General features: G+C 43.6%; 1 protein-coding gene across 1 annotated transcript in view; it reads left to right on the top strand.

Annotated features, from left to right (window-relative positions):
• DNAJC13 (DnaJ heat shock protein family (Hsp40) member C13) overlaps window positions 1-16,944 on the top strand; it is a 701,712-nt gene that overhangs the window by 390,980 nt on the left and 293,788 nt on the right. The window contains 2 exon segments of the mRNA XM_029587070.1: window positions 5,395-5,479; window positions 5,968-6,122. Of these exon segments, the coding sequence (XP_029442930.1) occupies window positions 5,395-5,479; window positions 5,968-6,122 (240 nt within the window).

The following is a 16,944-nucleotide window of genomic DNA, read 5'->3' as shown; positions in this document are numbered from 1 at the left end:
GCCAGCAGCTTCAGTATTTGTATGCATCATATCTGTCACAGATATCCATAAAGGATATTGCCTGGAGGCCGACCACAATATCTCAAGCTTTTCCTTGAGAGAGACAATTCACCTAGAGGATGCTTCCGGCTGGATTGCATGGAAAGTCTCTTTGGGAAACTTAAGTCTGGCCAAACATCATCAGCATTGGAGGCATTGACATCAAGGGACCCAGGAGCTGCACTGACCATTGGCAGTGAATCAATACCAGGGAGACATCAAACCCCCTCAACATTGAGTGTGAGGAAGAACCATGGAGATAGACCTTATTTACCTCTTTTCACCTGAAGAATGTGCAGAGTTATGCTTCTTTAATGCCATCATGAGAGCTCCATGATGTACATCAGGCAAAGACTAAGAAGCATAGACATCAGTCTTCATCGATGTGTGATTCTGGGAGTGGCGACACTCTGGCGGCAGGCGTAAATCCCCTGAAGTGTTCCTTTAGGGAGGAGAGATCTCAGTGCCACAACCTTAGGAATTATCAGTCACCAAAGATCCAAGTGTCAGCCACTGATTCACTTCTAATGTCCTATGAGTATGTGGCCTCCCCTTCAGCCTCCCAGTTTCTGCTGGCATCAGCAATTTTCAAGGAGGAACTGTACAGAAAAATCCAGGAGACCCTGGAGTGTAAGATGCAGATCATCGGTGCACCAGCATTGACAGCATTGGTGTTGATGCAGACTGTCGTCCAGCCCCCTTCTGGAGAAACCAGAGATACCTGGCAGAAAGACCTCAATGCCGATTCCCGAAGGTGAGGTGGCATCAGGTACTGCTGCACCGATGTTAATTTCCAATGCATCGGGAGAGGAAGATGCCCCAGGATGCATGAGTCCATCGGGTCTAGGCTTCAACAGGCAAGTGCAGTGCTTTCTGAGGTGTTCTCAGTTGGAATTTATAGGAGCTCTACTAGATCTGATTGGGTTAAAACCTTCCTCCCACGAGAAAAGATTACTACTTTGATATCCGCTGTGGAGAAAAGATGAGTCTGCAGACATCAGTATGGGATGTATTGAGGTTATTGAACTTCATGGCTTCACCAGTGCATGTTACTCCTCTGGCATATCATCACATGTGAAGAACCTGATGGATCCTAAGATCTCAATGGAAACAGACCACTCAGGATTTCTGGGATAGCATCTGCATCACCCAGCTTCTCAGGGACTTCTGTCCTGGTGGTTGGTTCATTCCAGTTTAGCAAAGGTTTTCCAGAATCCTCAGATACAAATTGTCTTAATCACGGATGCATTAAACTTTGGGTTGGTGAGTTCCTATAAAAGGCCTCTGGACCCAAGGGCCTCTGGTCTGCTCAGGAAAAACTTCATCAGATAAATGTCCTCAAGTTAAGGACAGTAAGGTATGTTCTAAAGGCTTTCAAGAAATAGTTCAACAAAATTGACCATGTCTAAACAAACAATTAGGTAGCGATGAATTAAAGTATTTTAGAAAGCCTTAAAGAAATGGCTATTTCTATAGCCATTGGAAATTAATAACTTAAGAAGCAAGCAATTTAATATTTGATAAAAATCTCTTCAGGATATTGTGATATCACAGATGAAGCTGAGCAAAATCAAAAATTGAAATGCAAATATATTTGAGATTAGTCTTGTTTTTGTTCAGTAATGTTAATTATACTTTCAGTTTTGTATATTTATGCTAAATTTTATAAACTGCTGCTTGATATAGAAATTATTTTAAATAAATATTGACAAGCAGGGAAGAACAGACTCTCTCCTGTGTGAGGAAAGTCTCCAGTTGTGGCACTGGGCCATTTCCCACGGAATGGCCCTCAGCACCTACATCTGGCAGGCAAGGAGAATGTTCTGGTGGACAGAATGATTCAAGTCCTAGAACCTCATAAATGGTCCCTGCACAGGGGAGTGGCAAACCAGATATTCTACAAGTTGGGTATTCCTGTGGTAGAAGGGATGTCTTCCTCACTAGATTGGGAATGAGGCCTTTTGTATGCACAACCTCTGATTTCTCTGGTATCAGAAACCTTGCTGAAACTCAGAAGAGACTGGTCAATTTTGATCCTCCTACCTTCCTATTGCCAAGATAGATTTGGTTTCCACTGTTCTGGGAAATATCCATCAGGGATCCAATGAGGTAGTGATTCCTAATGCTCATCAATAATTTCTACATCTCCCCAAGTCTAGTTTAAAGACTAACTCTCAGGGTTCATCTTAGTACAATTGGCACTTATCAGCACGTAAAAGGTAAATCAATCTCTGTACAGTGTTTAATTGTCTGTTTCATGTGGGGCTTGCTTCAGTTGAAGCCACCTGCTGTTTCATGGGACCTCAGTGTGGTATTGACCCAGTTGTATACTTGACATGCCCAGTGAGGCATAAAGTTCTAGAAACTTTAATATAAAAGTTTGGACTGGGCTCCATCAAATGATGCCACCCACATGTGAGGACTGGCATCCTGCTATCTTTGGATGACATCTGTTATAGGTAAGCCCCACTACTAGCTCTTCTGTTTTTTGTTGAGGTTAACACCTATGTTTTAATATGTGATTATTTGATAAGCCATGTTCCCTTATTCAAGAGTGTGTAATGTGTTGTGTGATTTTGTTCCTCTTATCTATGTATGTTCATAATGTACCCTGGTCTGAATGTTGGAAGGGCAGCTAATAAATATTTCTGAAGTAAAAAAAAAAAAAAAAAAAAATAGGCCATGTATGTATACATGTACGTGTGTGTGTGTGTATAGATATATACAGCTTTATATATGCACATTAGTACTATACACAGTTTTATTTTAGTTATTACATATAAGATATCTGTAATGCAAAGATAACTTATTTTACTCATAACACAGAATTGCTAGTCTGTTTAGAAACCTGTTACTTCCAAGAAAAATTATACGAAAAAATGACTTAATATATTTTGAATTCCTGTTTCAAAACAACTAGTACATTGTCTATCAATTGCATAACTGAAACTAAGAGATATTTAAAAACATAGTAAGATAGTAGATGATAGCAGAATAGAGCAATTGATCCTGACTGCCCAGTTATTTTGGTCTTCCCTGCCAAAGAAATATCCCATTTGTTAGCCATAGAATGTGACCAATTGTAACATATTAATCCTTATCCAGGACAGTTTGTCACCTTCTTCCTTTGGGAAGATGAGCATATAAGATTACCTATTTTAGGCCCGATGTAATAAAGTATGTTCAGCAGAGAGCACTGTTACCAATAGTTTTGTGCACATTTTTTTGTGTGCAAAGTTTGCTCCCAATGCAGCAAGGAATTTTGTGCACAAAAATTGTGTAGAAATATGTAGCCACCCTCACATGGAAATCTTATGCAAATGAAGGGATTAGCTGTTAAACCCCCCCCCAATTCAGAGAGGTGCGCTGGCTGAACATATTTTAGTGCTGGAAATTTTACTCCTGGACTGAAGTGGAATAAAGTTTCTAGTGCTAGAGTTAGACGCTGGGCAGAAGCAAGAGTTCTGGTGCTGGGACCTGTAGCATTTTATGCTCAGAAAATATGCTTTGTGCACATATACTGTTTTCTGTTCATAAAATATGATTTATGCTCCTAAATCGTTTTCTGTTTACTACACCTTTTCTTTGTACACATTTTCTGGTTTATATGCATTTTTTTAAAAAACTCCTGCTGCATTAGCATTCCATTAGCTGACAGCATTGGAAGTTTAAAAAAAAAATTATATGGTAAGAAATGGCACTGAATTTCAGAGCACATTTTTAACGCTCAGCTTATTACATCTGCCCCTTGGGCGATGTACTGCAAAGAAAATTATCATCATGACCTGAAAAAATATTAAGCGTGCAGGAAGAAGAGTTACCATAGACTTTTCATGAACACCCTCCACTCCTTCCACAAACATGCCCATAAGCACTTGCTCACTCAGATGCATATGTACTTTTATTCATCTCCAACAGATCTTCAACCCAAAATATATTGTACTATTGCAGCCACTTGTCTATTACTTCTTGTAGGAGTAATCTAGACATGCTGAATATATTTTTTTCAACTATATAATTATAAGAAAGCTATAAATCACCTTTTTTTTTTTTTTTTTTTTTTTTTTAACTTAGCTGGTGAACATTTTTTTTTTTTTACCTAGCACATAGCACACAAAGTTTAATAACATTTATCTGTTTTAAACACTTCTACAAAAACTGCCATTTCTCCTGCCATATTTGGTGATACTTACCTTTTGTAATCTATTTGGCTTACCTGAATATATGCAATAGCCTATTTAAAATTTACAGTGTCTCATATCCTAAAATACATTTTTTCTTTCATGGGTCTTTATATTCTCCCTACTTCCCCTTTAGTTACATTGCATATTCATATTTTCACTTTACATAAGTGCTACATTCATGTAAAGTTTAAACCCTTTTTATTTTCAGATTTCTGTATCCATGTGAGCCTTCACTAACTCCTGGACATTTTCTTTGGCATTTTTAAGGATGATTGTTTTTTTCCTCCTAGGAATGAAAGATTTCTATTTTCTCTTTATTTGCAACAACTCCTTTAGAGTTTGGCTGCATTAATGGTTTTGAGTACATTTAATTCAAGCAGTTTGATGATTTAATGTAACCATGTGTTTTGACTTCTTGCCATTAATTTGAGCTGACGTTACATCAGTAGCTTAGTATGCTGCTTTCACACAATTCCAAATGTTTGCAACATCAGAGAAGTCTTCATATAAAAAAAAATAAAGAAAAGAAAAAAGTGAGAACCATGAATATTGTAATAAAGCTGATAATTTCATAACATTCTGAGCAGGAGCTAGTTAGCATTTTATATTTTTCTGAAATATGCAGTCTTTGACCTGTAATTTGAACATCAGATGTAAATATTTGTATTTGGCAAAGTTCATGAATGTCTTTGTCAGGTTTCTTTTCAGAGTCCTGAATTTGGGTTAATCAAGCCCTTGGTATCTTGGTGTATTTTTCATCTGTGTTAATATGACTACTAATTATTTATTATTTATTATTATTTATTTTTAGATTTTTATATAATAAACTAATGACATGAGTAGATAATTCTATGAAAATTTCTTGCATGTTGTAAATTAGACATTAATGACCCTGTTGTGTTAAACATTATAAAACACAGAAATGGTTTTCTTGTAAGTATATACAGTAAATTAATAAAAATGTATTGATAAAAAAATTCTCTTTAGAGATGGTTAACAACCGTCTTATGCACAGGATAATACTAATGACAGTATTGTATAGTCCCTTGCAACAGGAGCCTAAAATAAGATATTTTTATGAAAATCTTTTTTAGAAAGTTTCAAGCAAAGAGGTGCCATATAGTAATTATGTATCATGTTATTTTTGATGATGGATATTCTATATTTTTAGGGATCAAGATAATGCTATTATAAGACCATTACCCAGAGTGAAAAGACTTCTGTCAGACAATACTTGTCTTCCCCACATCATTCAGGTAAAACTTTTCAGTTTGCTACTAATCTCTTGAAATCTCTTCCCAAAGGGTCAGTATCAAGTAGTATTAATTCAACTTGTGTGTCTGAATGTGTTTGTTTATAACATTGGTTTTGCTTTCCTTCAGTAATGTTGCCCAAGACACATTATATACCATATTATATAAACATCAGAATAAAACCAGCACATAAATTAAAATCAATAAATAATCATTAAAAATCTTTGCATCTTTAATTAAAGTGCAACTGCAATCATAAGAATTTCTGAGGATCTAGTCAGCCTCATAAATCGAAAGCTTCCTTAAATAAGTGTTGTGTTTAGGGCTGTAATGTTCAGTCTTTTTTGCAATTAATCATTTTGCTTGCATCTTTTTTTATGATTGAAATTGAATCAAATTTTAAATAGTAGTGTTTTTATTTCCCACATAGCTTTTGTTTTAATGAAGTGGTTGGGTTTTAAATGCAGTTTTTGTATCCATTTCCTTCTCAGTTGTTGCTGACCTTTGATCCAATTCTTGTTGAGAAGGTTGCCATATTGCTATACCACATAATGCAAGATAATCCACAGTTACCTCGTTTTTATCTGACTGGTGTATTCTTCTTTATCATGATGTACACTGGTTCCAATGTACTTCCTATTGCGAGGTAAGGATATGATTTATTCATCATGTACTAATATGTTAAAGAATTATGCTATAATTGCAGTACAGTAAAAACCCCATTATCTAGCATTCAACTATCCAGAATTCTCAACAACTGGTATCTCACCCAGGAATTCGAGGTGTGGGGGGAGAAGGAATGATAGTAAGGGAGAGGTTGGATTAGGAAGCACAGTAGCTTTGCTCTGCTGTGCTCGGTGCTCTAACCATTCTAGCATCACTACCTCCCAGGGGTGGATTGGCCTATTGGGGGATCGGGCATCCCCCAGTGGGCCGATCGCTCCAGTCACATGGTCTGCCGTGCACGGCCGTGACGGAGCCGCGCTCGGCAGACCACGTGATGTGTCCTGGGCGGCGAATCCCCGGGCCGGTCTTCCTCTGGAATCCGCTGCTGCTACCTCCCCTCCTGTTTACTGCTCACTGCTGCCTGAAGTAGTGGGCTCTCAGATAACAGGCATATTCATTGTTGATTAACTGGTATTGGCTATTCCCCATGCATGCCTGTTAATGGGGCTTTTATAGTATATGCTAGAATGTGTGGTAATCTATTCTCATGTTATGCTCCGAATACCCAGGCTCAGATTTCCCAGTAAGCCAGGTGGACAGCTGCTTAGGGATGCTAGGTTGAAAAGTGCACTGCCTCTACTGTCTGAGCAGTACTTTCTAATGAACATTGCTTGGTCTTGAGTAGCAGTGCCCTTCAGACCCAATCCTTAAAGGCGCAGGGGCTAATATATGCCAGCAGTATTCAGCACATTGTAAACTAAAATCATCACTGGCCTGCCTTTTGCATCCCTTTAAGGAGGCAGGTTTGATGGGGTACTGCTGAGGTTGTGGTACTTGTGTGGCAGTTCCACTGGGACAGAGGAGGTGCCCATTTTAGCTCATCTCCATTTCTGCATTCTTTGAGGGGGACCCTCCCTTCGTCTGCTCCTCACTACGAGCACTAAAAATATAAATCTAGCCCTGGATATACTGAAGAATGAATGGCTTTTTTTTTTTTTTTTGCAAAATATTTTTTATTAAAGGCAACACAATATAAACCAAATACAAATTGTATCCTTCCTACATGTCTATAATACCATTGCCTGCAAAGTTCATAGTAACCACTAGATGGCAATAAAGGGAAAATAATGCAAAATGGTACTTGGATTGGTTGTGATGACCATACAAAAAGTTCCTCTTGTACCTAGGATAGCATTTAGAAAAAATCAGTCTAATTAAATAGTGTAAAAAAAACTATATTTTTCATTTTCATTTTATTAAAATTTACATACCACCAATACATAGTCCAAGGTGGTCAACAGAATGAACATACATAAAAACACACAAAAAACAAGGCAAGTCCACAGAGAGCAGTTGGATTGTCAAAAGAAAACCTACTAAAAATCATAAGTGTCAGACTCTGGTGGTTTAGTGTGCCTTTGGGCCTCAGCCCGGGCCCCGACCTTCAGGGCCAAGCCGAGGATTGACGGTGGCTCCGCATGGCTGACAGGCTGCCCCTCTGCCAGGCCTGCAAGCTCCCAAGGCCAACATCCAAGGATGTTGGAAGTTGAATGGTCCTCCGACCATTCCGAACCCTTTCGGACCTGCTGCGAGCAGCATGGAGCAGCAGGCCTGGCCTGAGGTTGAGGGCAGACGGAGGCCTTGACACGAAGACAGGACTATGGTCGATGCAGCGGCATCGCAGACAAGACACTTGGTTGATGCGACGGCATCCTGACAAAGACACTTGACAACAGCTGGGTTGATGCTACGGCATCCGGGCAAGGAACATGACATCAGCTGGGTTGATGCATTGGCATCACGGGCATGACGAAGAACTTGACATCCAACAGGCAAACACAAGGCATGGACATTGGCACTGTCTCTCAGGGCGCCCTACTCAGGCCACCCGCAGACCACCCTGTCCCACTGCGCGCCCTACAGAGACCTAGCAGGCTGGTCACGGACCACGAGGAGAATGGGACAGCGCAGGAAAGGTCCAGGCAAAGAGGGACTCCAATGACGAAGCCGGTGTCACCCGAAGCTCCCTCTAAGGCTGGTGGGAATGGAGGCTCCGGAGCGCATGGACACTTCCCACCTGCAAGCCACCCCATTCTCGGGCATACACCATCCGAGAGCACCGGCTTACAGGAACAAAAGGCTCAGGAGCACCAGACGAAGACGCAGGGAAGAACATCCTGGCAGGAAGACGCATCAGGACGTGGAGGAAGATGATCATGACGAGACATCAAACATGGACTGGGACCTCAGGCGGAACACCAAGACGTGAAGACGTGGTAGAAGGCAGATGAGACGAGAAGCTCCACGAAGAACAGAAGACCTTACAAGCTCTGGCAGGCAGGAACCTCTAGAGAGAAGTCACGATGATGCAAGGCGAGGAACAGACTGACTAAGCAGCCCTTTATAGGGCTAAGGCAGGAAGTCCCATCAAAGGTGGGGCCAGCACACTTCCTGTGCCTGGCCCTTTAAATTCAGTGAAGAGGCACTGCTGAGCGCCTAGAGGAAGCAGGAGAGCTGTGCAGGACCGCGGACAGCGGCCTGCACCAACGTCAGCGTGCAGAAGAGGCAGGTCTGGCCTGAGATGCAGGCCCGACGTAGGCAGCGGCTCCAGCCGCTGCGGGAGACCCCGGGGGCGGCTCCAGCCACCACTCAAGCCCAAGGATGCGGCCTTAGCGCCGCGAAGAAGCTGGGGGCGGTCCCAGCCCCGCAGGAAGGCTGCGGCTTCGACCGCGGAGCAGAAGAGGATCTAGGGCGGCCTCCGGGCCGCGTAGCAGGACAGACCTCAGCTCCAGCCGCGCCGAAGGCCCAACGGCGGCATCCTGCCACGTCGGGAGAGGAGCAGCAGCGACAAGGTGAGTGCCTGCTCGCGGGGAAACCCGCGGGCAGCAGCATTCATAACAATAAGAACACATCAAGCCCAATCCTGTTTCCATTCCAAGTCACAAGTACCTCGCAAGATCCCAAACAGTAAATAGATCCTGTGCTGCTATTGCGCAGTGAGAAATAGTGGCTATTTCTTAAGTCTTCTTGGTTAACAGTCTATTGACTTCTTTTCCATGAACCTGTTCAAAGCTTTTTAAAACCCAGCATCCTCCAGCAGTGAATTCTAGAGCTTAATTGTGCATTGAGTGAGAGAAAATTTTCTCCAATTTGTTTTGAATGTGCTATATTCTAACTTCATGGAGTGTTGCTTAGTCTTTGTATTTTTTTGAAAGAGTAAATAACTGATTTATATTTACCCATTCTATTCCCCTCATGATTTTATAGATTTCTATCTTACTCACCTCAGCCGTCTCTTCTTCAAGCTGAACAGTCCTAACTGCTTTAGCCTTTCCTCATAGAGGAGCTGTTCATCACCTTTATCATTTTGGCTATTATCCTCTGTACCTTTTCCAATACAACTATATATGTTTCAAAATGTGGCATCCAGAACTGCACAAAGTACTTTAGGTATGACCTCACCATGGAACGAAATAGAGGCAATATGATCTTTGACATTTTATTCTCCATTCCTTTCCTAACTATTCCTAACATGCAGGCCGATACAGTACAGTGCGCTCCGCACTGTTAACCCGCAATTAGACGCACGTTTTCGTCAAGCTAGCTTTACCCCTTATTCAGTAAGGGGTAATAGCACGTCGAAAACGCGTCTCCAACCCCCCCGAACCTAATAGTGCCCGCAACATGCAAATGCATGTTGATGGCCCTATTAGGTATTCCCGCGCAATACAGTAAGTAAAATGTGCAGCCAAAGCCGCACATTTTACTTTAAGAAATTAGCGCCTACCCAAAGGCTGGCGTTAATTTCTGCCGGCACTGGGGAAGTGCACAGAAAAGCAGTAAAAACTGCTTTTCTGTGCACTTCCCCACTTGGACGTCTCTGCACACGTTTGCTCGGCACTACCGTCTGGATGTGCACGCTCCGGTTTTCGGTTCCTTTGGGCGGCAAGTGCTTCGAGTGGGACTGTCTCGGTCCCACCCAGTTTTGGGAAGCTTTGGTACATCCCACTGTCTGGACTGATCCGGGTACGTACAGGAAAGGAAAATTAGTTCTTACCTGTTCATTTTTGTACCACGGATCAGTCCAGATGCCCTTCCCTGTCTGTCTTTCTGTCCTCTCGAAGCTTGTTTTCTTGCAGGTTTGCAGATTTTCATATTGCCCTTTGTGCAAGATTACTGAGCAATTACACTGGAAGCCTTGGTCATTTTTTATAACAAGTTTATGCAAGAGCGTTTAGGTATACCATGTTTCTACATTATTCTATAGTTGATCCTTTGAGCTTTATGGTTACTTGCTTGATCCTATTCTTGGGTTTCTTGTTTTCTGCTTTGACATACATTATACTGAAGGGTTAGAGGATAGGCTCTGTCCTGATATAGGACATTCTTCAAGTTTTAGTCTGTCTCCACCTGGTTTCCAAAAGATATAGTTGGGGCATCATTCAGTGGTGGTGGAATCCGCCTAGAAGAGGGCCAAATATCCGAAACCTCATTCTTCAGCTCCTCCTGGGAAGGAGCAAAAGTTCTTGGATGCTTATGGGCGCAGGGTTTTCCATGGTTCTATGCTCATCTCTCCTATTGCAGCATATCAATTGTATATGACCCAATATAAAGAAATCTGTTCAAACAATTGCAGGAATTTGGGGAATCTCTCCCAGAACAACTTCAGGATCAACTAAATTCCATTGTCAAAAAAGGCTTCGATGCAGGTAAGCATGAAGTCCAGACAGCTTATGACATTTTTGATACAGAGTCCAGATTGTCAGCAGTTGGAATAAGTGCGAGACGGGCTTGCCTGAAATCCTCGGATTTACACCCGGAAGTTCAAGACAGTTTGGCGGATCTCCCCTGTGCAAGGGATAATCTCTTTGGAGAAAAGATCCAGGAAACTGTAGCACAGCTGAAGGATCATAATGAAATACTCTGACAGCTCTCCGTTGCTCGTGCTGATTTTTCTGCCTCTTCTAAACGGCCGTTTAGGAGAGAGACAAAGAGACCGGTTTACAAGGCCCGAATGTACTATCCTCCACCTGCGCGATCTCGTCCATCCAGACCTTTTCAGAAGCCTCCACCATGACAACCCAGGTCTCAGAAGCCACAGCCACCTGCGCAACCTGGTCCTGCCTCGGGATCTTGACTCCCCGCTAGAGAGCAACTGTCATATTCCCCCTCTGCGGCAGCCGACTCTGCCACTTTACCACCAGGTGGATAAGTGTCACCAAGGACCGCTGGGTCCAGTCGGTCGTAGCTCAAGGTTACCATCTAAACTTCCTTTCCATACCACCGGACTCTCCACCTCGGCCGGGGTGGACTTCCTCTGACCACTCTCATCTCCTGCAAGGGGAAATAACTTCCCTCCTGCAAGCCAATGCCATAGAACCAGTTCCTCCTTTGCAAAGGAAACGGGGCTTCTACTCCCGATACTTTTTAATACCAAAAAAGACGGGAGGTATTCACCCCATATTAGACCTTTGTGCCCTAAACAAACATCTTCGGAAAGAGAAGTTTCAGATGGTAACCTTAGGCTCTTTTCTACCGCTCCTCCAACGGCTTTACTCTCTAGATCTCAAAGACGTGTACATGCACATAGCCATTACTCCGTCTCACAGAAAGTATCTCCGGTTCCTCGTTGGAAACAGACACTTCCAATACCGAGTGCTTCCATTCAGCCTGGCATCGGTCCCTCGTGTCTTCACGAAATGCCGGCAATAGTAGCCGCATACTTAAGAGGACTAGGCACTCGCGTCTATCCCTATCTAGACGACTGGTTACTGAGTGCTCAATCACCGGAGGCAGTTCTTCACTCCCTCCATCTTACAGTGCGGCTCCTACTATTCTTGGGATTTCTAATCAATTATCAGAAGTCCCATCTGACTCCATCTCAAGTCCTCTCCTTTATCGGAGCAGATCTAGACACTATCCAAGCCAAGGCTTTTCTTCCCAGGGACTGAGCTCATGCACTGGCGACACTGACACGCACTGTGCAGTCTCGTCGAACCACGACAACTTGTCATGTCTTCGTCTTGCTGGGACATATGGCATCCTCGGTCCATGTTACCCCAATGGCTTGACTTGCCATGTGAGTAACACAGTGGACATTAAAATCCCAGTGGTCCCAGGCCCAGCATTCAATGTCCAACATTGTCCATGTCACCAGGCAGCTTCGTCTCTCACTGGCTTGGTGGATCCAAGAGTCCCACCTGCTCAAGAGGCTACAGTTTCAGGCTCCAGAACCTCAGATAATTCTGACAACCGATGCTTCCACTCTAAGTTTGGGGAGCACATGTCAACCACCTGCAAACTCAGGGCACTTGATCTGCAGCAGAAACGCAACATCAGATAAACTTTCTGGGGCTCAGGGCGATCAGATATGCCCTTCAAGCCTTCAAGGATTGCTTAATCAACGAAACAATCCTAATCCAAATGGACAATCAGGTAGCGATGTGGTACATCAACAAGCAGGGAGGGACCAGTTCCTACCTCCTATATCAGGAAGAACCACAAATTTGGGCCTTAGCTCTCTCTCATGCCATGCTACTGAGAGTGACCTACCTGGCGGGTGTGGACAATGTTCTAGCGGACAAACTCAGTCGTACGTTTCAGCCCCACGAGTGGTCCCTCAACCCCGCGGTGGCGGACTGGATATTTCTGAAGTGGGGGTATCCGAGCATCAACCTCTTTGCATCTGTTCACAATCGCAAAGTGGAGAACTTCTGCTCCCTACATCGCAGTCACAAAACTCAACCACGGGATGCTTTCACCCTTTCCTGGACGACAGGCCTCCTCTATGCCTACCCACCACTTCCTCTCATCAGCAAGACTCTCATGAAGCTACGCAGGAACAGGGGTTTATTGATTCTAATAGCCCCCTACTGGCCACGCTAGGTACGGTTCCCCATCCTTCGCGACCTCTCCGTCTGTCCACAAATTCGACTAGGCACAGATCCGTCCCAACCTTCAGGCCTTGTCACTGATGGCTTGGATGTTGAGAGGCTAATCTTGCAACCTCTTAATCTTTCGGACTCTGTATTCCAGGTCCTGATAGCTTCACGAAAGCCTACTATTAGAAAATCTTACCATTCTAAATGGAAAATATTTTCATTGTGGTACACTTCAAAGGAGTTAGACCCTTTTACCTGCCCCACAACTCAGTTTTTAGACTACCTCTGGCACCTCTCGGAATCGGGTTTACACACTTCCTCCATTAGAGTGCATGTAGTTTGGTGGCCGCCTTCCATCGAGGTACAGGGAATGTCTCTATTTCGACACAACCCTTAGTAGTATGCTTTATGAAGGACTTGCTTCACCTCAAGCCCCTTCTCCGTCCCCCAGCCCCGGCTTGGGACCTTAATGTGGTTTTAGCGAGACTCATGAAACCTCAGTTTGAGCCTCTGCACTCCTGCGAGTTACGACATCTTACTTTGAAAGTATTTTTCCTTTTAGCTTTGATGTCTGCCCGCAGGATCAGTGAGCTACAAGCGCTGTTAACATACACCCCTTACACGAAATTTCTTCATGATCGGGTGGTCCTCCGCACTCATCCTAAATTTCTGCCAAAAGTAATCTCTGAGTTCCATTTAAATCAATCTATAGTTTTGCCTACTTTCTTTCCAAAACCCCACTCACATCCAGGTGAGCGGGCTTTGCATTCCTTGGACTGCAAACGTGCGTTAGCCTTTTATTTGGAACGCACTGCAGGCCATAGGGAAGTCCACCCAGCTATTTGTCTCTCTTGATAAAATTGAACTGGGTATCCCGAAAGCAGACCCTGTCCTCCTGGTTGGGGGACTGTATTTTCTTCTGCTACCAACAAGCAGGCCTTCCGCTACAGGAATGCATTAAAGCGCACTCCATTCGAGCAATGGCAACGTCGGTAGCAAGCCTTCGGTCTGTGCCTCTTGCTGACATCTGCAAGACTTGGCGTTCTCTCCATACCTTCGCAGCCCACTATTGCCTGGACAAAGCTGGTGCACAAGATTCTCTTTTTGGCCAGTCGGTTCTGTACAATTTGTTCTCAACTTAATACCCAACTTCCTACAACAACCCGCTGGGATTTTCAGGCTGCCCGTTTCCAAAATCACCCCCGTTGTTGTTGTAACAGATGTTCTCACAGGGACAGCAGGATGTTAGTCCTCACAAAACCCACCCGCCACCCCGCAGAATTGGGTACGCTTGCGATTTGTTTTATTTTTCGCACGCTCTTTTTACTTTAAACGAGACTGAAGGGAGACCCCTGCTGGATGCAGGGTTAGTGCCATGCTGGGCATGCCCAGTAGGTGCCAGTCAAAGTTCTAGAAACTTTGACAAAAATGTTCCGTGATTGGGCTCCATCCTGTAATGTCACCCATATGTGAGGACTACCATCCTGCTTGTCCTGTGAGAACACCTGTTACAGGTAAGCAACTCTGCTATATTATGAATGTTTTTGCATTACCTTTTTGGTTATTTTTTTTAAACCATATCAATCTCTTTCTATAATTTCTTTTAGGTTAGTCCACTGTTCTTCCACTTCAGCTGTAGCCTCCTACCCTGTCAACATCTCGTTATGGTACTTCCCCATTTTACAAAAGTTGATATTGATATACAGCATTTTCATTTTGTGACTCATTTCTGCTTTGGCTGTTATATCAGATCATACCATCTGAGTATATAAATTCAAATACATAAACCAACATCCGTTTGGGTTTTACCAAGTCTTTTACCCAACCTCTCAACCCTATTCCTACCATTGTTTTTTATGGGCCAGATGTATTGAGCTTTTTTCCTCATACTCATAAAATGAGAAAAAATCTATATCTGTTCCAAGCAAGTTTAAATTCTCCTCTACCTCTGTTGGTAGGCTACTCCAGATCTTGTCTTTTTGTTTTGGTTCTTACAAGTCTTATTCTTAATACTAGGCCCACTCCCATGTTTTATCATCAAGTAAAATTGTGTGACTAAGGAAATTGGAGATATGGTAAAAACATTCAAACACTTAGGAGGCATCACTAAAATACTAGAAGAAAGCATTTTCCATTCATTTGAAAAGTTCAAGAACAAGGGGTCATCAAACATGTGTGAATGAAGGGAAGCTCAGAGGAATGTGAGAAAATAGGTTGTTCCAAATGGTGGACACCTTGAAGAAACTTCCAACAGGTGCTTTAGGAGTCAAACCATGGCAGAATTCAAGCATACATGGGATAGACACAAAAGAGATATTTCTGGTGGAGGAAGGAAGACAACATATTAACTTAAATATGTAACAGTATTGTAGGTAGGTACAAACGTGCAGAGCTGGTGAATTAAGTGGTCCTTTTCTGCCAATATCTGTTTTTATTTTGCTATCTGCTTCCTTTCCCAGGAATTAAGTTGAATTCACCGACCATAACCCATCCACTTTGCTAAGGGGGTCAGACCTAGAATATAGAAAAGAATTTGAAACATAGCTCCAAAAACAGTGTATAGAGATTTTAAATGGGAGGCTGTTTTCAAATTTTGACATGGGGTGATGACTAAACTTAAAATTCTGTCCTGTGCAAGTAATTAACCTAATCACCATTCTCCGAGGACAAACAGGATGGTAGTCCTCACACATGGGTGATATCAGATGGAGCCCCGATGTGGAAAACTTATGACAAAGTTTCTAGAACTTTAACTAGGCACACTGTTGGATGGATAATCACATGACAGTTAAATTTAAAATGAGAATCTTGTTGCAGGCAACTCCCCCTAGATGCAAGGCCCACAAGGTATTTATCTTATAGCAAAGAGCTGTCTTCGTCCCTTCATCACACCTCTGCTCATTATGAAGCAAAGACAAGCTAGTGCAATCATTCCAAAGGATGCAGGCCTTGGGCTGTTTCTTCCTGTGGAAAGAGCTACCTTTGGTAGTCATTTGCCACAAACCTACTTTTTAAAGATAGGTTTGATTCAAACAGCATGTGGATTTTCCCTAGTATTCTGGCCTCAAACAGAAGGAAGATCTGGACTGGATTATCAGCCAACATGCTGTAATCTAGAATAATTGGATTGTACTTTATTACAACCCCCTTTGTTTTCATTGTTCCAACAATCTATGAATCTGATTTGAGATATCAAAACCTATAGATAAGACCAAATAGTAATCAACACTGATCAGTCCAATCAACAAACAAGCCCCAGAAAGGATCACTCTGAGAGATGTTAAATTAAACCTTATCTGAGACATCTCAACTTCTGTTACAATTGTACAGCATGAACTCTTAGCATATTTATAGTGCTGTGAAACACAAACCCATGTAATAACTGGAAGAACAAATCAATACCTATAAACGACACTTGACCGACGTGCCGCAAATGCGCAGTAGAGACCAGCTCTACCGCGCATGTGCGGGCGAGCACGTCGGTCTCAGGCAGCGTCAGGGAAAAAAAATGGCGGCGTCGAGTGGCGGTTCGCAGCGGCGGCGGCGGCGGCGGCTCGCAGCGGCGGTAGCGGCGGCGGTTGGCAGCAGCGGCGGGCGGCGGGTAGCGGCGGCGGTAGCGAGGGAGGGAGGAGAGAGAGAGCGGGAGGGAGGGAGTGAGTTCAGGGAGGGGACTGAGGGGGGGAGGGGGGACTGAGGGAGGGAGTGAGTGGGACTGAGTGAGAGGGAGGGAGGGAGAGAGAGTGAGTGGGAGGGACTGAGTGAGAGGGAGTGAGTGGGACTGAGGGGGAGAGGGACTGAGTGAGAGGGAGGGAGGGAGGGACTGAGTGAGAGGGAGGGAGTGGGACTGAGGGCAAGGACAGAGGGAGTGGGACTGAGAGGGAGGGAGGGGGAGTGGGAGGAGAGGGGGGAGGGAGGGAGGGA

Source organism: Rhinatrema bivittatum, chromosome 2 (assembly GCF_901001135.1).
Source record: "Rhinatrema bivittatum chromosome 2, aRhiBiv1.1, whole genome shotgun sequence".
In the NCBI taxonomy this organism is placed as follows: Eukaryota; Metazoa; Chordata; class Amphibia; order Gymnophiona; family Rhinatrematidae; genus Rhinatrema; species Rhinatrema bivittatum.
Note: the sequence above shows the minus strand (reverse complement) of the source record. Positions and strands in the feature narration are given on the sequence as shown.